At 47.0% G+C, this 19,428-nt stretch overlaps 1 protein-coding gene across 3 annotated transcripts in view; it reads left to right on the top strand.

Annotated features, from left to right (window-relative positions):
* Nucleotides 1-19,428, top strand: part of TUT4 (terminal uridylyl transferase 4) — a 1,145,308-nt gene that overhangs the window by 949,400 nt on the left and 176,480 nt on the right. For all 3 annotated transcript variants that reach the window (XM_086952445.1, XM_086952444.1, XM_086952443.1), the window contains one exon: nt 853-968. In XM_086952445.1, the coding sequence (XP_086808571.1) occupies nt 853-968 (116 nt within the window). The remainder of the gene's footprint in view (nt 1-852; nt 969-19,428) is intronic.

Raw genomic sequence — 19,428 nt, 5'->3', positions numbered from 1 at the left:
AGTCTTTGACCTTCACGAACTTTCTCTCCTGGTTCCAAGCGACTGTCAAGGAAATACTTGCATTCAGTCAGACACTCTCCTATGCAGGAAGGCTATGGTGTGGGAGCACCATGAATTTCCTCCTACTCAATGGGCTGTTGGTCTCACCCCAACCTCTATTGGCCATGATGTCTTGCATGTTATTTTCCAGTAAATTCATTAACTCCGTTGAATATGCCACTGCCTGACTGGAATTTAACTGAGCTGCTCTGTTTTCTTCTCCTATTTATAATATAATCTCATAAGCCTATATTGCATTCTGCAACATATTCCACTGTTTCTGTATTGGGGCAGAGTTAAGACATAGTCTTGCTGTGCAAGTAGAAGCTTCCTCTTAAATTGTCAGGTAGATAGTTGACATGTAGATTGAGTTGGATAGGAAAGGCAGCCTGAACCCAAAAAGTACAGTACTAAAAAGAGTATTCTGTTTTTGCACTGCCTTAGTTTTATTCTCGAGCCACCATGTTACCTTCAGGCTCCACTCTTACACTCTTTTCTAAAACATTGAAAATTCAAAATGGTGGAAGACATGCACACAAAGCTCATGGTTGAAAAATTACAGCTAAGTAGTTTATTGCTAGCACCATTTTCCTAAATCAGCTATGTTGTTGCAAGATATGAGGTCACCCTTTCCATTTTTTTTAATCTTATACTAGATACTATGAAAACGTAAACACTTAAGAGCTAATCAGGGCTCAAATGAATTTTGACAAACCTGCAATTGCCTAGTGATTGAAATTAGGAGACGTTTGCTTAATATTAAGAAATGAGATTACCATTTTGCAAGAAAATAATCAGATTCTTTATTTTTAGGATTACTTTTTTGATTCAAAAGTACTGACGGATGGTGAGCTGGCACCCAATGATAGATGCTGCCGTGTCTGTGGAAAGATTGGCCACTATATGAAGGACTGTCCAAAAAGGCGAAGGTGAGAATCTTTGACTACTGTAATTAACAAGCAGTTGAGATGGTGAACTGTAGGTGTTCTGCCTCTCTGTTGATAGCGATGGTTCTCTGTTATGGGATTTTCTTTGAGATCCATGAAAAAGGGACTACTTCTAGTCACCCGTAAGTTTCCCAAAACGCTTTTTACAACAAATTGTAAAAACATTGTACTAATTTCAAAATATTCCTTACTCAGTTAAAAGGAACTTTTTAACTTTTTTGATTAGTCATTGCTGAGCTGTATAAAAAGTAATGTGCTATTCAGAAAGGAAGGAGTGATCCATGTGTACACTTATGAATGGTACACAATGTGGTGATCCTTTCGCTAACTAGTTGAGTCTACCAAGCAGTGGAGAGACATTAGAAAACTCTTATAAACTACATAAATCTGTGCTTCTTGATTTGTAAGTTTATTTTTAGTCTCTGTATTTTATGTTTCGAGGTGCCTAAATATGTAGCATTACAATAAACAAGTTGATGGATGCAATCACTGTCCTTCTGGCATCCTCTGATGGTAATCGAAAAATAAGTTTCAGAAATAGAGGGACTTAAAAGCAGAAGGGTATTAGTGGGGGGACATGAGTATCCAGTTTGAGAGATTAATCATGTTTGAAACCAGAGACTCTTATCTACAGATTGAGATTTTGGAGATGAGCCTTAGTTCGAAGGTGATGGGACATGAGGCCAGATCAACAGATTTCTAACCCAACAAGAGAACCTCTATTTTTTTAATATTTAATGTTAACCGGTTTCTGTCTATTTAGCCTTTAATAAATTATAATCAAGAAGATATAGGGGTTCGGAATACATCCATTTCCAGTAAGCCTAACCATATGTTGGATGTCATGTGGATAGGAATAAAAGAAACACACAACATTGTTTAGATAGAATAAAAGAGAGCTAATGTAAAGATTAAAATGAGAAGCAGAAAGGACGGAACCTTCGGATACTTCTGTAGCTAAATTAAAAGGTTCAGAGAGAAATTGATAGAGCATAACTACTTGAGTGTGATTTTCAGAAATGATTTATGCCAATCAAGAGAAGTAGGACAAATGCCTTCATGGCCACTCTAGCTAAGAGAATTATGTGATCAACTGTATCAAAGGATGCCGTTCGTTCAGTAACAGTGGGGCAAAAGTAGAGTGGTTCTTGGCAGCCCTCAAACTTTATTGCAATTAGTGCAGCTTACAGTGCTTCTTTTGGAATGGAAACCAATCTAGGAGCCCTGCAAAATTGCAGCAGTTTGAAAAAACTGCATATCTGAGCAGCAACAGTGCTTTCAAGACAGTGTGCAGGCTTTCTTGTTCATCACAGACAAATGACTGGCTGAGAGAAACCCCAATCTTGTGCTCCCATGGTCACAAAAAGGACCTGTTCCTTTGCAAAGTTGCAGTGAGCATATATGTACAACAGCTACCGCATGCATAAGAATTGGAATATGAACTATAGTTATGCTGTTTTTTTCTGTTTTTCGCTTCCTCCTCCTTTCCCGTTTGTGTGTGTTTGAGGCCTGTGTGCTGTAGATACACATGCTTTGCATACTTCTGCCCTGTACTTTTGGTTTCGGATGTTTTAAAGTTGTTTTTCTTTGAAGAAGTCTTTTCCAGTCACAAGGTAAGATGACTCCTCCTTTCAGTGATAAGTGTGCAAGGGCATCAACTTCATTGTTAGATTGTTTTCTTTGTGCCATCGGGTACAGACATGGCTTGCTTTGCTCCGGTTTGAGATCGTTCATCGGATCCCTTTGATTTGCAACCCACTGTATCCAAGTTGGTATTGTTTCGAACACGTTTTCCCATTGTCTGGATGTCGAAAATAGGGAAACTTTCCCAATTGGATCAGAAAAACCCCAACCGCGGCCTTCAGGCCGAGCCCATTTCATTTCACTTCCACTGGAACAAACATCATAGAGTAAGCTGCTGATGGATCTGACTGCATTCCAAGTCTGCCCACTGTGCCACTTGAAATATCTGCGCACCGACCTTCACAAGGTTGGTAACCTGTGCTTGTCTCCAGAGCACAAGGAAGAAGACTGTGACGCCAGCCACTCATTTTGCTAAAAACAAACGACCCTCTGGGACTGGCGGGCTCAACTAAAAGAAATGCAATGACAAAGTATCGAAGACACTCCAGATATCTTCAGAGAAATGGAAGCGCCCACAGCGGAAGAAAAGGCCTTTTCGTCCAGTACTTCGACTACGAGCTGGATATAAAACTGGAGTCCCACGATATCCCTTCAGTTATGGTGCTGTGAGTACCAAAACCCCTTTGCCCAAAAAATTGCTTCCACCAAACATAAGGCTTCCGGGCCACCACTGCCATCTGACCATGGTAGGCACTGAGACTTTTCTTATAATGCACCGCCCTCTGGCTCAGCACCAAAAGCAACTGTCAAGCCTTCAGGTTCGAGTCGAGATACCACATCTTTGGCACCTAAAACATAGTTCCAAAAGACAAAAAGAACAAATCCGTCCCAGCACTAAAAATTTCGGCGCCGAAACAGAAGATGCTCCTCAGAAGCCAGTTCTGGAAACCAAGCAAGAAAAGCTGGATTCAAAACAAAAGAAAAATTATATTAATTCAGACACTTGACATATTGCAACAAAACCAGGGATACCATCCTCCAATGGAAAATTACTAATTCACAGGATATACCATCCCTCTACAAAAGAAAACGTACATGACTACTAGCCCTCTTCACCTCATTCCTTATACCCCTCCACCATTTTCACCAGTACCTCTGATACCAACTTCAGACCCTCTAGACATCATGCCACAGGGCTCCCCCTATACAGATCCTGATGCAGAGGCTAGGGATGACACTTATGACCAACCTCCACCAGATCCATGGGATGATTATAAAGTAGATCATCCAACAGACACGGATCTATACCCTGCAGAACCTTTCCCTCCTGTTGACAAAGCTTCATATCGGGAGTTAATTGCCAGGGCCAAATACCATGGATATTTACAACAAAGACATGAGTCCCTTTCTCACTGCTCCATCAGGATTCAAGCAAGCCGGGCCGAAGAAGGCTGAAATGCCAGAAACCGGTCCCCTGTAGCTTGTTTCCTTTCTGGTGAAGAATTGGCTTGGTAGTTTAGTCTGCCCTGTTCCCATGATGCACTGGGCCAGGGACAGACTGATTTGCATATAGCCAGGTTCTGAGCTGGGATGGGGCAGTGAGATAAATAACGGTGATGGATCAAGCCCTGATCTTTGGACTGGGTAAGAGTGGTCTGTTTAACTCAGACACTCTGTTCATCACCACCCCCTTTTTGTAAATCGTTTTTGGCCACTATAGGTGTGGCAGGGTATACTCAGACATGAGTCCCTTTCTCACTGCTCCATCAGGATTCAAGCAAGCCGGGCCGAAGAAGGCTGAAATGCCAGAAACCGGTCCCCGGTAGCTTGTTTCCTTTCTGGTGAAGAATTGGCTTGGTAGTTTAGTCTGCCCTGTTCCCATGATGCACTGGGCCAGGGACAGACTGATTTGCATAAAGCCAGGTTCTGAGCTGGGATGGGGCAGTGAGATAAATAACGGTGATGGATCAAGCCCTGATCTTTGGACTGGGTAAGAGTGGTCTGTTTAACTCAGACACTCTGTTCATCACCACCCCCTTTTTGTAAATCGTTTTTGGCCACTATAGGTGTGGCAGGGTATACTCAGACATGAGTCCCTTTCTCACTGCTCCATCAGGATTCAAGCAAGCCGGGCCGTAGAAGGCTGAAATGCCAGAAACCGGTCCCCGGTAGCTTGTTTCCTTTCTGGTGAAGAATTGGCTTGGTAGTTTAGTCTGCCCTGTTCCCATGATGCACTGGGCCAGGGACAGACTGATTTGCATATAGCCAGGTTCTGAGCTGGGATGGGGCAGTGAGATAAATAACGGTGATGGATCAAGCCCTGATCTTTGGACTGGGTAAGAGTGGTCTGTTTAACTCAGACACTCTGTTCATCACCACCCCCTTTTTGTAAATCGTTTTTGGCCACTATAGGTGTGGCAGGGTATACTCAGACATGAGTCCCTTTCTCACTGCTCCATCAGGATTCAAGCAAGCCGGGCCGAAGAAGGCTGAAATGCCAGAAACCGGTCCCCGGTAGCTTGTTTCCTTTCTGGTGAAGAATTGGCTTGGTAGTTTAGTCTGCCCTGTTCCCATGATGCACTGGGCCAGGGACAGACTGATTTGCATATAGCCAGGTTCTGAGCTGGGATGGGGCAGTGAGATAAATAACGGTGATGGATCAAGCCCTGATCTTTGGACTGGGTAAGAGTGGTCTGTTTAACTCAGACACTCTGTTCATCACCACCCCCTTTTTGTAAATCGTTTTTGGCCACTATAGGTGTGGCAGGGTATACTCAGACATGAGTCCCTTTCTCACTGCTCCATCAGGATTCAAGCAAGCCGGGCCGAAGAAGGCTGAAATGCCAGAAACCGGTCCCCGGTAGCTTGTTTCCTTTCTGGTGAAGAATTGGCTTGGTAGTTTAGTCTGCCCTGTTCCCATGATGCACTGGGCCAGGGACAGACTGATTTGCATATAGCCAGGTTCTGAGCTGGGATGGGGCAGTGAGATAAATAACGGTGATGGATCAAGCCCTGATCTTTGGACTGGGTAAGAGTGGTCTGTTTAACTCAGACACTCTGTTCATCACCACCACCTTTTTGTAAATCATATACCATGGAGTCACTTTACATAATCTTTAGAAGATTTTTTTTTTTTAAAAACATTGAGAACCACACAGAAGACAACCCAGTCATTAACTATGTTATAAGGTATGATGAGGCCTACAGAAGACATTTTTAAAGATCCTGTGAGGGCACGTATTATAACACCCAGGGCTGATAAAAATATAAACCTCTACCATCTGAGGCAATTTCTATTAAGGGCCAGGTTATGTCCAATGCTCATAAAAGAGCAAATTCACAAACATGTTGTGATGCACCACCACTAAACAAAGAGTCCAAATTAATAGATGCCTCAGACAAAAGAGTGGTGGCACAATCAGCCAATCATTGGCATAAAGCTAATACACAATGTCTTTTGGCTAGGTATGATATGGCGCACTGGGACAAAATGGAGGAGTTACTCCAATATCGCCCAGAGGAGCAAAGAAAAAAAAGAGCAGGAACTAGTAAAGAAACAAATTTCCAACTCCTCTATTTGGTGTGCATTAGACTCTGCTGATACTGCAGCCAGAGGAGTTAATACCAGTATTCTCCTCGGAAGACACCCATGGCTGCAAATCTCTGGGTTTAAACCTGAGGTGCTACAAACAATTCTAAATGCTCCCGTTGACAAGGAGCATCTAATTAGCCCTCAAGTGGATGAATCACATCGAAAATATAAAGAGTCACTGAAGTTGCAAAATCCATGGGAGCACTACAGCCCCCCTTTAACCTTTCACTACTCATTTTATAGGGGAGCTCAAAAAGCACCTCCACAGATGCCAACACATCTTCCTATAGAGGGTTTTACAAAGGTGGTTACATAGGAAACAATTATAGAGGTAGAGGTACACCAACACTTACCTCTCTGTCTCCCAACAAGCAATTCCCCCAATCATCATACACCTGTTTGGTTAAGACTGCTTCCGTTTCTTCCAATTTGGCAATCAATAACGTTAGACAAAAATGGTGTTGGACATTATCCAACATGGGTATTGCCTGGAGCTCACAACAATCCTCCCAATATTCCACCTTGCATTCACAAACTCTCTCTAGAGAACCAACAACTGCTCAAAAAAGAAGTACCAGCTCTTCTAACCAAAGGAGCTATAAAAACAGTTCCAATACAACACCATGGGTCAGTGGTGTACTCACTTTACTTCCTAATCCCAAAAAAGGACAGTTCTCTATGACCAGTATTAGATCTCAGCCCTCTAAACCTGTACATACATCCAGAACACCCTATATGGTCACACCTCAACAAGTGCTTCCCCTCTTGCAGCAAGGCGACTTGATGCCAACACTAGACTTAAAGGACGCATACTTACACATTACTCTTCACCCAGCACATCGCTAATACCTTAGATTTGTGGTAGCAAGAAAACACTATCAGATGAAGGTACTCCCATTCAGAGTCACTACTGCACCCTTAGTTTTCACCAAATGTCTAGCAGTAGTATAAGCTCATCTAAGACAACGACAAATCCATGTCTTCCCATATCTAGACGATTGGCTCATCAAAGGCATCACAAATGTTTATAACACACTCAAATTACCATAAATCTTCATCATCAGTTGGGATTCACAGTCCATGCACACAAATCCCATATTCAACCCTCACAGCTGCAAACCTATCTAGAAGCTATGCTAAACACTCAAACAGGTTTAGCCTATCCAAATGCAGCCAGGATTGCTACTACAATTCCGAAACAAACAGTATCTAACAGTGAGAACATTAATGCAACTTCTAGGGATGATGGGACACGAAACACAAATATCTCTACACCAACTACCTAGAGCTTTTAGCTGTTCGCCTGGCACTAAAAAGCATTTCTACCTCACCTGATAGGGAAAGTTGTCCTAGTTCGGACAGACAATATGGCAGCTATGTACAAAAATAGTGGCGGTGGGTGGGATACCTTCTCTAAAGTTATCTTTCCTCTCTCAGACCATTTGGCAATACATCACAAAATCTACCTTCTAGCTGAACACCTTCCAGGGTCAGACAACAAATTTGCTGACCTCCGCAGGATGTGGCAACCAGTCTACAAGTAGGAACCCCACCCCTGAGTCCTCCTCCTATACTTCCACTAATGGGGGTTTCCACAAATAGATCTCTTTACAACAGAAAGAACTCGAAATGCCCAAACTTTGCTTCCAAGTTCCCCCACCCTCTATCCAAAGGCCATGCTCCATGGATAAAGTAGTCAAGGAGATTCCATCCCCCTACTAGTACTGCGCCAAGAGGTGCGTTTACAGAGTGGTGGAGAAAGGGGGCATGACCTCTGATAACCTCTCAGTAATCCTGCTGTGTGGGACTTACTGGAGGTAACAGGAGGGGTAGTTGGCTCCCAAGTCCCACACAGTGGGATTGCTAAGAAGTCTTTGGAGGCCACGTCCCCTTTCTCCACCACTCTGCAAATGTGGGTCAAGGTGCACTACTGGTTGGGAGATGAAGTCCACTTTACTCCTGAGGGACATTGGGGTCAAGAAGCCCTCTTGGTACCTCATGTAAGTCCTACACCGCAGAATTCTTGAGAGCTGATTGGAGGCCCAGCCCCCTTTCTCCACCACTCTGTAAAGGCGACTACTAGTAAAAAATAACTAGAAAGGTTACAGAGATGTTATAGTTAGGAAATAGAATAAAAAAACAGACATTTACTGAACAAGCATTTGCAATGCTATAGGTCTAGCATTAATTAAGTTTGAGCTATTGGCATTGCTAAATATTGCAACACCACTTGCAACAAAAGTCTATAAATTGTATGCCGATGTTGTGGAGTCTGTTGATGAGGGGGTAGTGGAAGACTGTGTCAAATGCAGCAGGGAGGTCTAGGCCACCTTTCTACTCAGTCGAGGAGGATTCTGATATTGGATGATGGATGGATGGAAATGTGAACAGATCAGACCTGCACCCACATCACTCCTGAGACTTGTGCACAATACCACACCTCCTCAATTTTTCTTCTACACATTTGACCAGGAAAAAACCTAGTTAGTGAGCGAACAATAACTCACACCCCTGCAATGCACTGCTTATGAACTCCCATATTACATCACTCATGACATGGACAGTGACATCACTGATGACATTACTGAAGACATCATCCAGAGAATCTGTTGCGCACACACACACCCCCATACAATCATTCATACACCCACTACAACTACCATACTGCCATTCTTAAACCCATTCTCACACGCACATACCAGTACATACACCGCCAGTCACTGTTTCATAGATCAACACGCACATCCACTCACTCACCCTTACAGCCACTCACACACCCACTCACTCGTACACTCATATAGCCGCTCACATGGAGTTAGAGCTACTCACACACTTACTCACTCTCCCATATAGTCCGTCACAAAGCCACTTACTCACCCAGTTACACACACACCCACTTACTCATAAATATACTAACATGTACTCACTCACCTATACAGTCACTGACACAGGCCCAACTCACCCATACAACTCTCACATTCACTCACCCACCCATACAGTCACTCCATACCCCATCACTCACATACCCAGTTACTCACCCACATACCACTGACGCATGCACTCACTCACTGACACAGGCAAACACACTCATTCGCCCATACCAACACACACCACAAACTAACCCCCACAGCGACTCACTCACCCACTCACTCATCTATACAGGTAGTCAAAGTCAAAGTCAGATAATTTATATAGCGCACTAAATACCCAGAGGGTCTCAAGGTGCTTGAGGAAGGGTGGGGACTTACTTGTCGAATATCCAGGTTTTAAGTCGCTTTCTGAATGCTAGGTGGTTTTGAGTGAGGCGAAGGTGAATGGGAAGTGAGTTCCAGGTTTTAGCCGCCAGGTAGGAGAAGGATCTTCCTCCCATGGTGGTTTTGTTGATGCGAGGAACAGCAGCAAGGGCTTGGTTGGAAGAGCGTAGCTGGCGGGAGGGGGTGTAGAAGGAAAGTCGCGTGTTGAGGCATTCGGGTCCAAGTTCGTAAAGTGCTTTGTGTGCGTGGGTGAGGTGGCGGAAAGTTATCCTCTTATTGACGGGGAGCCAGTGGAGTCACACACCCTCTCAGACAACCAGTCACTCACTCATAAAGCTATTCACCTACCCACTCACCAACACATACAGCCACTTAGACACCAACTTACAGACTGATGGACAATTACACAACCTAGTCACTCACCCATACATTCACTGAAACACCTAATTACTCACTTATACAGTCAGTCACCCAATGATTCACCCATACAAGCACTCATACACCCACAGATTCACCAATACACCTTGGTATATAATTTAACACTCAATTTTTAAAAACACTCAGTCACTGGATGATGCCATCAGTGATGTCATCAGCTATGTCACTGACCATGTCATGAGTGATGTAATATTTGAGGTCATAAGCAGTGCATTGCGTGGGCATGAGTTATAGTTTGCTCACTAGCTGTAGCCCTGAATTTCTCTGGTTTTATACAAGTGAAATGCTAACCTAACTATAACGTCTCAGTAACCTTCGAATATGTGTGTGTGTGTGTGTGTGTGTGTGTGTGTGGCTGTGTGTGTGTGTGTGTGTGTGTGTGTGTGTGTGTGTGTGTGTGTCTGTCTAATGCGTATATATATTTTCCCATATCCTTTATACTTCCCTTTGTCAGATATCACTATGGTGAGTGTGCTTCTCCTGCCTCTCTTACAGAGGAGTGTGTTGCTGAGGAGGCCTCCGTATGTTTGTTGCTTGACTCTCTTTTTCTGCCCCCCATGAGGATTTTGAGTTGAACAAACCCAGAGAGCTCCTTTCCCTCGCTGAGTGTTCCCCCTGTGGCCTTAATTATTGTTATTGCCCACAATGATTCTCTTCTACTCAGTGGCGACTCCTCCACTAAGGCAGAGGAGCATCGTACCACTACCTTGAAGCAGTAAAAGAAAGGAAACAATAAAATGACCATAACGTAATGTTATTTTATTTAGTCCCCCTGCTGCTGCAGCTTTCCGTGACAGGGCGGGGCTGCAGAGGGCAGGGCTAACAATCATGCACACTTTCCCTGTTCTCCATGCAGGCTGCATTACGGTCTGCATGGAGAACATGCCCAGCTCCCCCACATTCCCCCCCAGTCCCTGGCTGAGCACCGAACCACAGCGCTCAGACCAGTCGCAGTGCTGCATTGCAGTGTTGTGATTGGTCAGGGGAGCCTGGGTGCTTACCATTCACAACACTGCTTTACGGTTGTGATTGGTCAGGGGAGCCTGGCTGCCTGCTTCCTGTTTCATTTCCAAGTCGATGGAGAGATGCAGCGGTAAGGTACTTTTTTCTTATTTTTTAAAAATATTCCTTATCCCTCCCCGCCCTCGCTCCCACCTGCCCAGCCACCCCCGATCCATACCGGCCGCTACTGCTTATACTATTAGTTGGTACTCTCTGCATTGCTTGCTTCTTTGACTCAGTAGTTTTAGCAATGTGTCCACTGTCCTCGACCTTCCGTTCCTTTTTCTTGGCCCGGTTGACGTTAGGGGAACAATGTAGAATTATGTTTCTATGGACTGTTCTTTCCAACTCATCTGTATTCTTCTGCTATGGTATCTTCTTCCGATGTTTTTGCACAAGTTGCGTATTCAGTTCCGAACGTGCTTTTCCTCAATGTTTCTGGTGAGATTTCTGCCTTACCTCCCTTCCTTGCCGCTGGTCTCTCTTTTCCTTCTTATTTCAGACTGGTACGCCTAGTTGGGGATCTTTCCTAAGATCCGGTTTGCAGACCCTCCTCTGAGGATGGTATTTCTTGGGGATCTCATTCTAAGGTAAAGAATCTGCGGCTAGGCGCCTCTATCTGATGGATAAGTTACTTACCTTTGGTAACGCCTTATCTGGTAGAGACAAAATCTATCCTCAGATTCCTTGGCGCACCACCAATCCTCTCCGCGGACAGTCTCTCTCTTAAAATAAAAAGTAATTATGAATATAATGTGAAAACTAATATGATTATTTTCCCAAAAGTTCTTTTTGGGCACACTTTTTCCATTGCAGTTTCTATATCTGGCTCTGCATTCTAGTTCAGTAAGTAGTCGCAGAAGAAACTGACATCAGTGTGTCATGGGAGGGATTACATGAACTCTGCGAACATCAAATCCTGTAAATGATGTTACGGATTCCTCGACGCACAGAGGCACTTGGGAATAATTCTAAGTAAGGAATCTGCGGCTAGATCTTGCCTCTACCAGATAAGGCATTGCTTAAGGCAAGTAACTTGTTTGGTTAACCTGCAGCTAACACTAACAAGTGATTGCCAGAAATAAATTCAGCAGTGAAACTGATCTGCATGTAAACCACATGACATGGGCTGAGCTGCTTTTGCCACATTCATCTCCAACAAGAACCCTGTATGGTGCCTTTAAAATGAAAAGATCAAACTTGCAACATAATTTGTTGTTGCTGGTTGAGAGAGCCTGACGAAAAGGCACTATAGTGGCTCCGGGCATGTCAGGGAGAAGGAACATTTGGCAGAGAGGACAAAGAAAAGTTCAGAAAGGATGTGGGAGCAGCAGACAGACCAGAAAAGAGGAGGAAGGCACAACTGATGGGTGAGACACAGAGGAAAAGGTTAGTGTGCGTCTGTGTGTGTGTGTGTAAGAGAGAGATCGCTATAGAGAGAAAGAAATAAACAAACAGCAGAGAGAGATGGAAAGATGAAGCAATATATGTTGGAGAGCCAGAGACAGGCAGTTGTGAGAAGGAGAGATGAGAGAGGTTTAAGACAGGCAAAACAAGAGATAGCGATGGAAAGACAAAAATGTGACAGGCATAAAAACGAGAAAGGCACAATATAGAAATAGAGGCGAGACAGGTGTGAGTAAAGAGTGAAAAACAGATAGCCAAGAAAAGACACTACAGAGATAGAAGAGAGAGACAGACGGCGAGTAGGAGACCCGTGTAAAAACTGTGATTAAGAAATAATGATAGCAGACAGGTGTGTGAGAGAGAGAGGGGGTAATAAAGAGACTGGGGACGACACAGCTGAGAGGTGAGGGAATATACATGAGCATAATAATTTATAAAGAGACTTCTGAGATGTGGTAGGGTAGACACTCTAGAGTGAAACCATGTTGTTGGCATTGCACAGAGCACATTTTACACAACATAAAGGCAGCAGGGTAAGAAGACCATGTTGCTTAGTACCATCCTACTTATCATTGGCAGCTTGATCCAGAACTAAAAATAGACTGTAAGGCCGTCCAAGACCCTTCCCATGTGTAGGAAGCTGGCTCTGTATATATTATACCAAAGTAAGGTATAGTGTGCACAGAGTCCAGGGAGTCACCAAAGGCATAGCAGAGGCTAAATTAGGTAAGTACTATCTGCTCTCTATCTGAAAGAAACAGGTATAGAGTCCTTACCTTAGAATATCCCCCAGGCGTCACACTGGATCTGGAAAGTTTTTTGTCAGCAGTACCACTGCGCGTCAGTAGGTGGCGTTGGTCGACTCCACGTTCGGCGTCGTGGTCGCCTGGATGTCGTCGTGGAAGTTACTTAGATGCTGCCCTCGAGTGCTAATGTCAGTTCTTTCTTTTTCCGCGCCAGCAAGCGCAGATCTGGAGAGAGTGGTACCCCCAATCTTTTATTGACTGAATTTTTGCGACTTTTTGTTGACTTCTTTTCGAGTCTTACATCTACTCCTGGTGCACTAGGGATGCCCGGTTTCAAGGCCTGCGGTTCCTGTTCTCGACTGATGTCGGTGACGCGTGTGCCTCTAATGCATGGGCGCGACCATAACCACTTTGTGCTCCGACTGCCGGACCATGGCCCTGAAGTCTTTGCGTGAGCGGTCCCGAAAGCTCCTCGATGCCCGGCAGTCGGCTCAGCGTCGTTCGTGGTCCCGGTCGCATCGGAGGTCACAGGACCGTTTGCGGAGCCATCGTCACTCCTCGTCGAAGTCTTCGCACTCGGGATCAGGTAAGTTGAAGCATGAGAAAAAGTGAAAGAAGCATAGTCACTCTTCGACTTCCCGTCTGGCGATGCAACAAAGGGTGCGGGTGGTGCCACTTCTGCGGCTCTGCTTGTGGAGCCTTCAGGGTCGACCCCTTCCCAGCTCCGTCAATTTTCCGAAGCAATGCATGCTATCTTTGGGCAGCCAGACTCCACCGGTGCACCTTCAGTCCCGTGGACTCAGCTGGGGGCCCTAGGCCTTCGACGCCGGCGGCTCTGGCCTCTGCTTCGCAGGACCCCCTTGGATCCAGGCCTGGATCCGGATCGACGCCGGTCGACCTTGTAACACCTCCACCCTGCGCCGATCCCATCGGCACCACGTCTGCAGTCGACGCCGGCTGGAGGTCAAGCCGGCATCGACCCCTGCTTCCATTCAGATGTGGATAAGGAGCTGGACCAGCATCGACCGAGGCCGGATCCGGCACCGATGGGTACTTTCTGACTGCATTCCACCCTGGCCATTTTCAGCCAGTTTGGCAGCCAGAAGATGGTGAAGAAGACTGGAAGGGGTCTGAGGACCCTCTCATTGCCCAGCTAGAATACGATCCGGACTGGAGAGCAACTGGTGGATGCCAGTGGTCTGGACACTTCACCAGACCTTGGCACGTTGTCTGCTTCTACGGTGGCTACGGAGGAGGGAGCGTCTTTCGCAGTGGTGTTGCTTAGGGCGGCTGAGGCCCTAAACCTCGAGCTACCTATTGTGGCAGTCAGGAATAACCTCCTGACAGAGGTGCTTCAGCCGCCAGCAAGCTCTTCCGAGCCCCTGCTGCCATTTAATCAAGCCCTCACGGACATCCTTTTGGGCACCTGGTCCAGGCCCACCACAGGGACTCCTGTGGATAGGATGGTTGCCCGACGCCACAGTCAGGCCCCGGGTGACCCCACTTTCCTCTCCCAAAACCCCTCCCCCAAGAGCTTGGTAGTCCAAGACTCAGCGTTCAAAAGCGCATTTCCTATCGCACCACTGGACAGGGAATCCAAAATGCTGGATCAGTTAAGTTTTCTTCCTCCAGCTTAGGGCTGCGGTCGGTGAACATTGCATGCCTCTTAAACCAGTCCACCACCCCCCCCCCCCCCACCCCCTCTGCAGCAGCCTCCAAACCCTCCTAGTCCCACCTTTCAGGCCCATCAAACGCCAGTGGGCAGCAGGGTTCATCATCACCTCCCCCACGGGAGCACCATCACGTCAGACAGGTGGGATTTGCAGAAAGTCCAAAGGGGCTAGTCCCTCCCCTTCAGGACTATCCCTCCAGACATGCCAACCCAGTACTATCTCATGTCGGGGGATGATCTGGTCCTTCTCCAACAGAAAGTTATGGCTCATTTGGCCAAGGGAGCCATTGAGCGCCTCCATGTCCCAGAAGTTGGTTGTGGTAGTTATTCCTAATACTTTCTGGTGCCCAAGAAGGACAAAGGCCTGCGTCCTATCTTAGATCTCAGGGACGTCAATCACTTCCTCTGAAAGGAGAAGTTCAAAATGTTGACCATGGCTCAGGTCTGGTCTGCCCTCGACCCTGGAGACTGGATGGTAGCGTTGGACTTGCAGGACGCTTATTTTCATAATCCCGTCCTGCCGGCCCACCGGCGTTACCTGCGGCTCACGGTAGGCCACAAGCTCCCCTTTGGCCTTTCCAGCGCCCCTCGGGTGTTCACGAAAGTGATGGCGGTGGTCGCAGAACATCTGCGCAGATCAGGTGTTCCAGTCTTTCCCTATCTCGATGACTGGTTGTTGAAAGCGGGATCGCCCCAGGCAGTCGTCTCCCACCTCCAGACTACGGCCGACCTGCATTTGGGCTATGATTCCGATCTTTCAGCCTCTATCCCGGGTTTCGATCAGGATGACACTGAGGCTGCAGGGCCTCATGGACTCCTGCATCCTGCTGGTCGATCATGCTATGTGGCATATGCGGGCTCTGCATTGGGATCTGAAGTTCTAGTGGGTGCAGCATCAATGGAATCTGTCTGATTGCATCCAGATCTCGGAGGGCACTGCATGACTAATGCAGTGGTGGCTCACGAACCAGGGTTGGGTCAACTGCAGATCCCTCTCCTTTCCCCAACCAGAACACACAGTGGTGACAGAAGCATCCCTTCTGGGATGGGACCGCCACATGGGGGAGGCGGAGATCAGATGCCTCTGGTCTCTGGCGAAGTCCTTACTTCACATCAACCTTCTGGAGCTCCGGGCGATCCGTCTTGCACTAAAGGCATTCCTTCCCTCTGCGCAGGAAAGAATAGTGCACGTGTTCATGGACAACACCACCCATGTGTTACTGCAACAAACAAAGCGGGGTGGGGTCGTGAACCCTATGTCAAGAGGCCCTCCGTCTCTGGACGTTGCTGGAACATCATGGCATATCCCTGGTGGTTCAACACCTGGCAGGTTCACTGAACGCAGGGGTGGGCGAACTGAGCCCCAGGTACATGATGGATCACGAATGGCGTCTTCACTCGGAGGTGGTAGTAAGAAAGTGTCTGGCACTTTCTCACAGTGGTGCAAGGTCTCTTTCAACAGTGAGGAGAGCCTTGGTTAGATGTATTTGCCACCGAAGAGAATGCGCAATGTCAGCAATTCCGTGCGTCGGAATTTCCAAGGCGGCACTCGCTAGGCGACTCTTTTCGTTTTACGCTTTTCCGCCTATACTACTTCTGCCCAGAGTGCTGAAAAAGATCGGGCGTAACCAGGCCCAAGTCATTCTTGTGGCTCTTGATTGGGCACGAAGAGTCTGGAATCCCATGCTGCTCAACATGGCCATCGATGCTCCGATCCGACTGCCTCTAAGGGAGGATCTTCTGGGGTCACCCAGGGCCTTTTGCAGCAGCAGGGGACAGTCCTCCACCCAAACCTGTCCATCCTCCACCTCCTTGCGTGAAGATTGAGCGGCGGCAGTTGATGTCCTTCGACTTGCCTCCCGAAATCTGTGTTGTAATCTTGGCAGCCAGGCTTCCCTCCACTAAGATGGTATACGCCTGCAGATGGAATACGTTTGTGGCATGGTGCCCAGCAAAGGTTTTGGATCCCCTTTCTGCCCCTATTTCTAAGGTTCTTCTGTTCTCCTTTCTTTGGCCCAGGAGGCCTCTGCTCTGGGCACTCTTAAGAGCTACCTCTTGCCCATTTCAGCCTCTCTCAGGTTTCCTGATCAGCCTTCTCTTTTCAAGTCCCCTGTTGTAAATAGAATTCTTAAGGGCATTACTCACCTGTTTCCCCCTGTTCACTTCGTAATGCCTCAGTGGGACTTGAACTTGGTGCTCACCTATCTTATGTACGCTCCCTTTGAGCCGCTACATAACTGTCCTCTCAGACTCTTAACTCTCAAAACTGCTTTTCTGATTGCCATCAACTCTGTGCGCAGGGTGAGTGAGCTACAAGCTCTGTCTTCTAAGCCTCACTTTCTGGCTGTTCATCCTGACAAGGTTGTCCTCAGAACTCGACCTTCCTTCCTTCCAAAGGTGGTCACTGCTTTTCATATTGGCCAAACCATCACTTTGCCCTTGTTCTTTCCGCCTCCGCATCCTTCAAAAGAGAAATAGAGGCTCTACTGTCTGGATCCACAACGTACGCTCTCCTTCTATTTGGATCGCACCAAACAATTCTGGGTAGACGCCCAGCTCTTTGTTGGTTACGTGGGCGCTAGGAATGGTCGGGCCGTGCATAAACGGACCATCCCCAGGTGGGTCGTTCTGTGCATCAAAGCCTGTTACTCTTTGACTAAGAAGGAGCCTCCAGTGGGGCTGCGTGCCAATTCTACCAGGGCGACGGCAGCTACTACTGCTTTGGGACGGGGAGTCCCCCTGAATGACATCTGTCAATCAGCTACTTGGGCATCGCTGCACACGTTTACGAGACACTACTGCCTGGAGAGCCAATTCCGGAGAGACCGCTTTTTCGGCCATTCTGTTCTCCAGGACTTTTTGGTGTCCTTGATGCCACATGTCTGTTAAAGAACCTGGAAGAAATACAGACAACTTAGAAGACTTGCAGAACAGCGAAATCAGGAGCAGGAGAAGTCTTCCTAGGTGCAAGTCTCGATTCCAGTTGAAGTTCAGCAAAATCCAAGTATCCAGACAGTCGAAAAGTGACGTGGTTTCAAGCTTGAGTCTTGTCCCACAACGAATCTTAAGAACCCTAAGGAAAGGGTTGGAACAGCTCAAGGGTCCCTAACAGAGGAGGAGCTGGACAGAGGGGAGGATACTCCTATGTCCTTTGTCCAGTTTCGCACCAGAGATTGATCCAATGGCTCCCTGAACTGTCTCAAACTGGAGTATGGAAGAAGGGCTCCAAATGTGCCCTTCCAAGCAGTCTAATGGCACTGGCAAGCTCCCACACCCCAGCCTAATACACTAAGTCCTGCCTGGGAGGTGGTCACACCTCCATGTGATAGAAAATCTATTTTTCTACCTTCCCCATGCTCAAACTTGGCTCAGCATCAGGAGTGCAGAATTGTGTCTGTGGTCCGCAGTAGCTTGCTGTCAGACCTTAAAAGACTGTTACTGGGAGAGCAGGAGAGTACCCCAAAGGAGCACCCCAGCATGGAATCAAACTTCCAACACTGCAATTGGTGTTGGGGTATGATTCCAACATATTTGATACCAAACATAATGGGGTTCGGTGCAACCACTATATAGTTAGTCATCTCATAATGACTGATGTCCACTATATAAATTAAAATGGCTGACCGCACTGACAAAGACTGGCGAATCGTCTCAGGGGTTTGTAGGGGTGTCCTACTCTTGAGGGGCATCCTCACACTTATAACCTAGCACCACACCCTCAGAACTGAAGAGTCTGCCATAGGGGTGACTTATAGGTTTTACGTGCAGCGATCTCAGAAATAAGGAAACTTATATCTGTTGTGAGAGGTGCAGGCACCAACTCACACAGGCTGCAATGGCAGGCCTGTAGTCACAGTTTAAGTGATTTCCCATGGGTGGCGCAATACATGCTACAGCCCATGGGAGACTCCTGGTGTACCTAGGCCCTGGATACCTCAGTATCATATACTAGGGACTTACATGGGTACGCCAGTAGCCAATTGTGGATGTACAAATGTACTTGCCATGGTCATTTAAGGGAGAAAGCACAGTGACTGGGTTCCTGATCAGCAAGATCCCAATTAGACTAAGTCAAAAACATACTGACACCAAGCAAAAAATGGGGGTATCCATGAAAGCAAATCCTACTCTCCTACACCCCACATCAAGGGGGGGGGGGGAGACGAGCAAAGGGTACAGGGAGAAGGAGAAAGGTAGAAGAAAACTAGAAATGTGGCAGGGGTTAGGGCAGGGGTTAACCAAGTGAGCGTGCAACCTAATCCCGTTGCTGATACTGCCACCAGATTCCGCCCTGCTCCACGTAGATTAAGTGCGGCACAAACTGAGCGTTCACAGGGGCTCCAGTGAGTGAGAGTTAGTCCATCCTCCAGGATGGACCTCGTACCTCGCACCTGGTCCGTCTATCACTAATCGCATCAAGACTCCACATGCCCACCATGAGTTCGTCGCCCACCCTCTCTCCCACAAGGCCTGGCATTCCCAACAGAAATTTGCTATATGTCCATATCTGCTATGTTGCAGCAGCGTCTCCACTCGCACATGTTCATCCACCAAATCCCAAAAGTGCCGTCAGTCTGCACAATCACTCTTCAAGTGGACCTCGAGCAGCGTCTAAGTCTGCTTCTCCTCCTGGTTGGGAGCGAAGACCCTCCCCCTCGACAAACAACAATGTCACTGATGACCAGCAGAAGGTACTTGTGCTCTGGAAGGTGCTCTGGAAGGTCAATTCTGTGAAGACACCAGCGCC

The sequence above is a fragment of the Lissotriton vulgaris genome, chromosome 1_1 (assembly GCF_964263255.1).
Source record: "Lissotriton vulgaris chromosome 1_1, aLisVul1.2, whole genome shotgun sequence".
Classification (NCBI taxonomy): domain Eukaryota; kingdom Metazoa; phylum Chordata; class Amphibia; order Caudata; family Salamandridae; genus Lissotriton; species Lissotriton vulgaris.
This window is presented reverse-complemented; position numbering and strand designations above follow the sequence as displayed.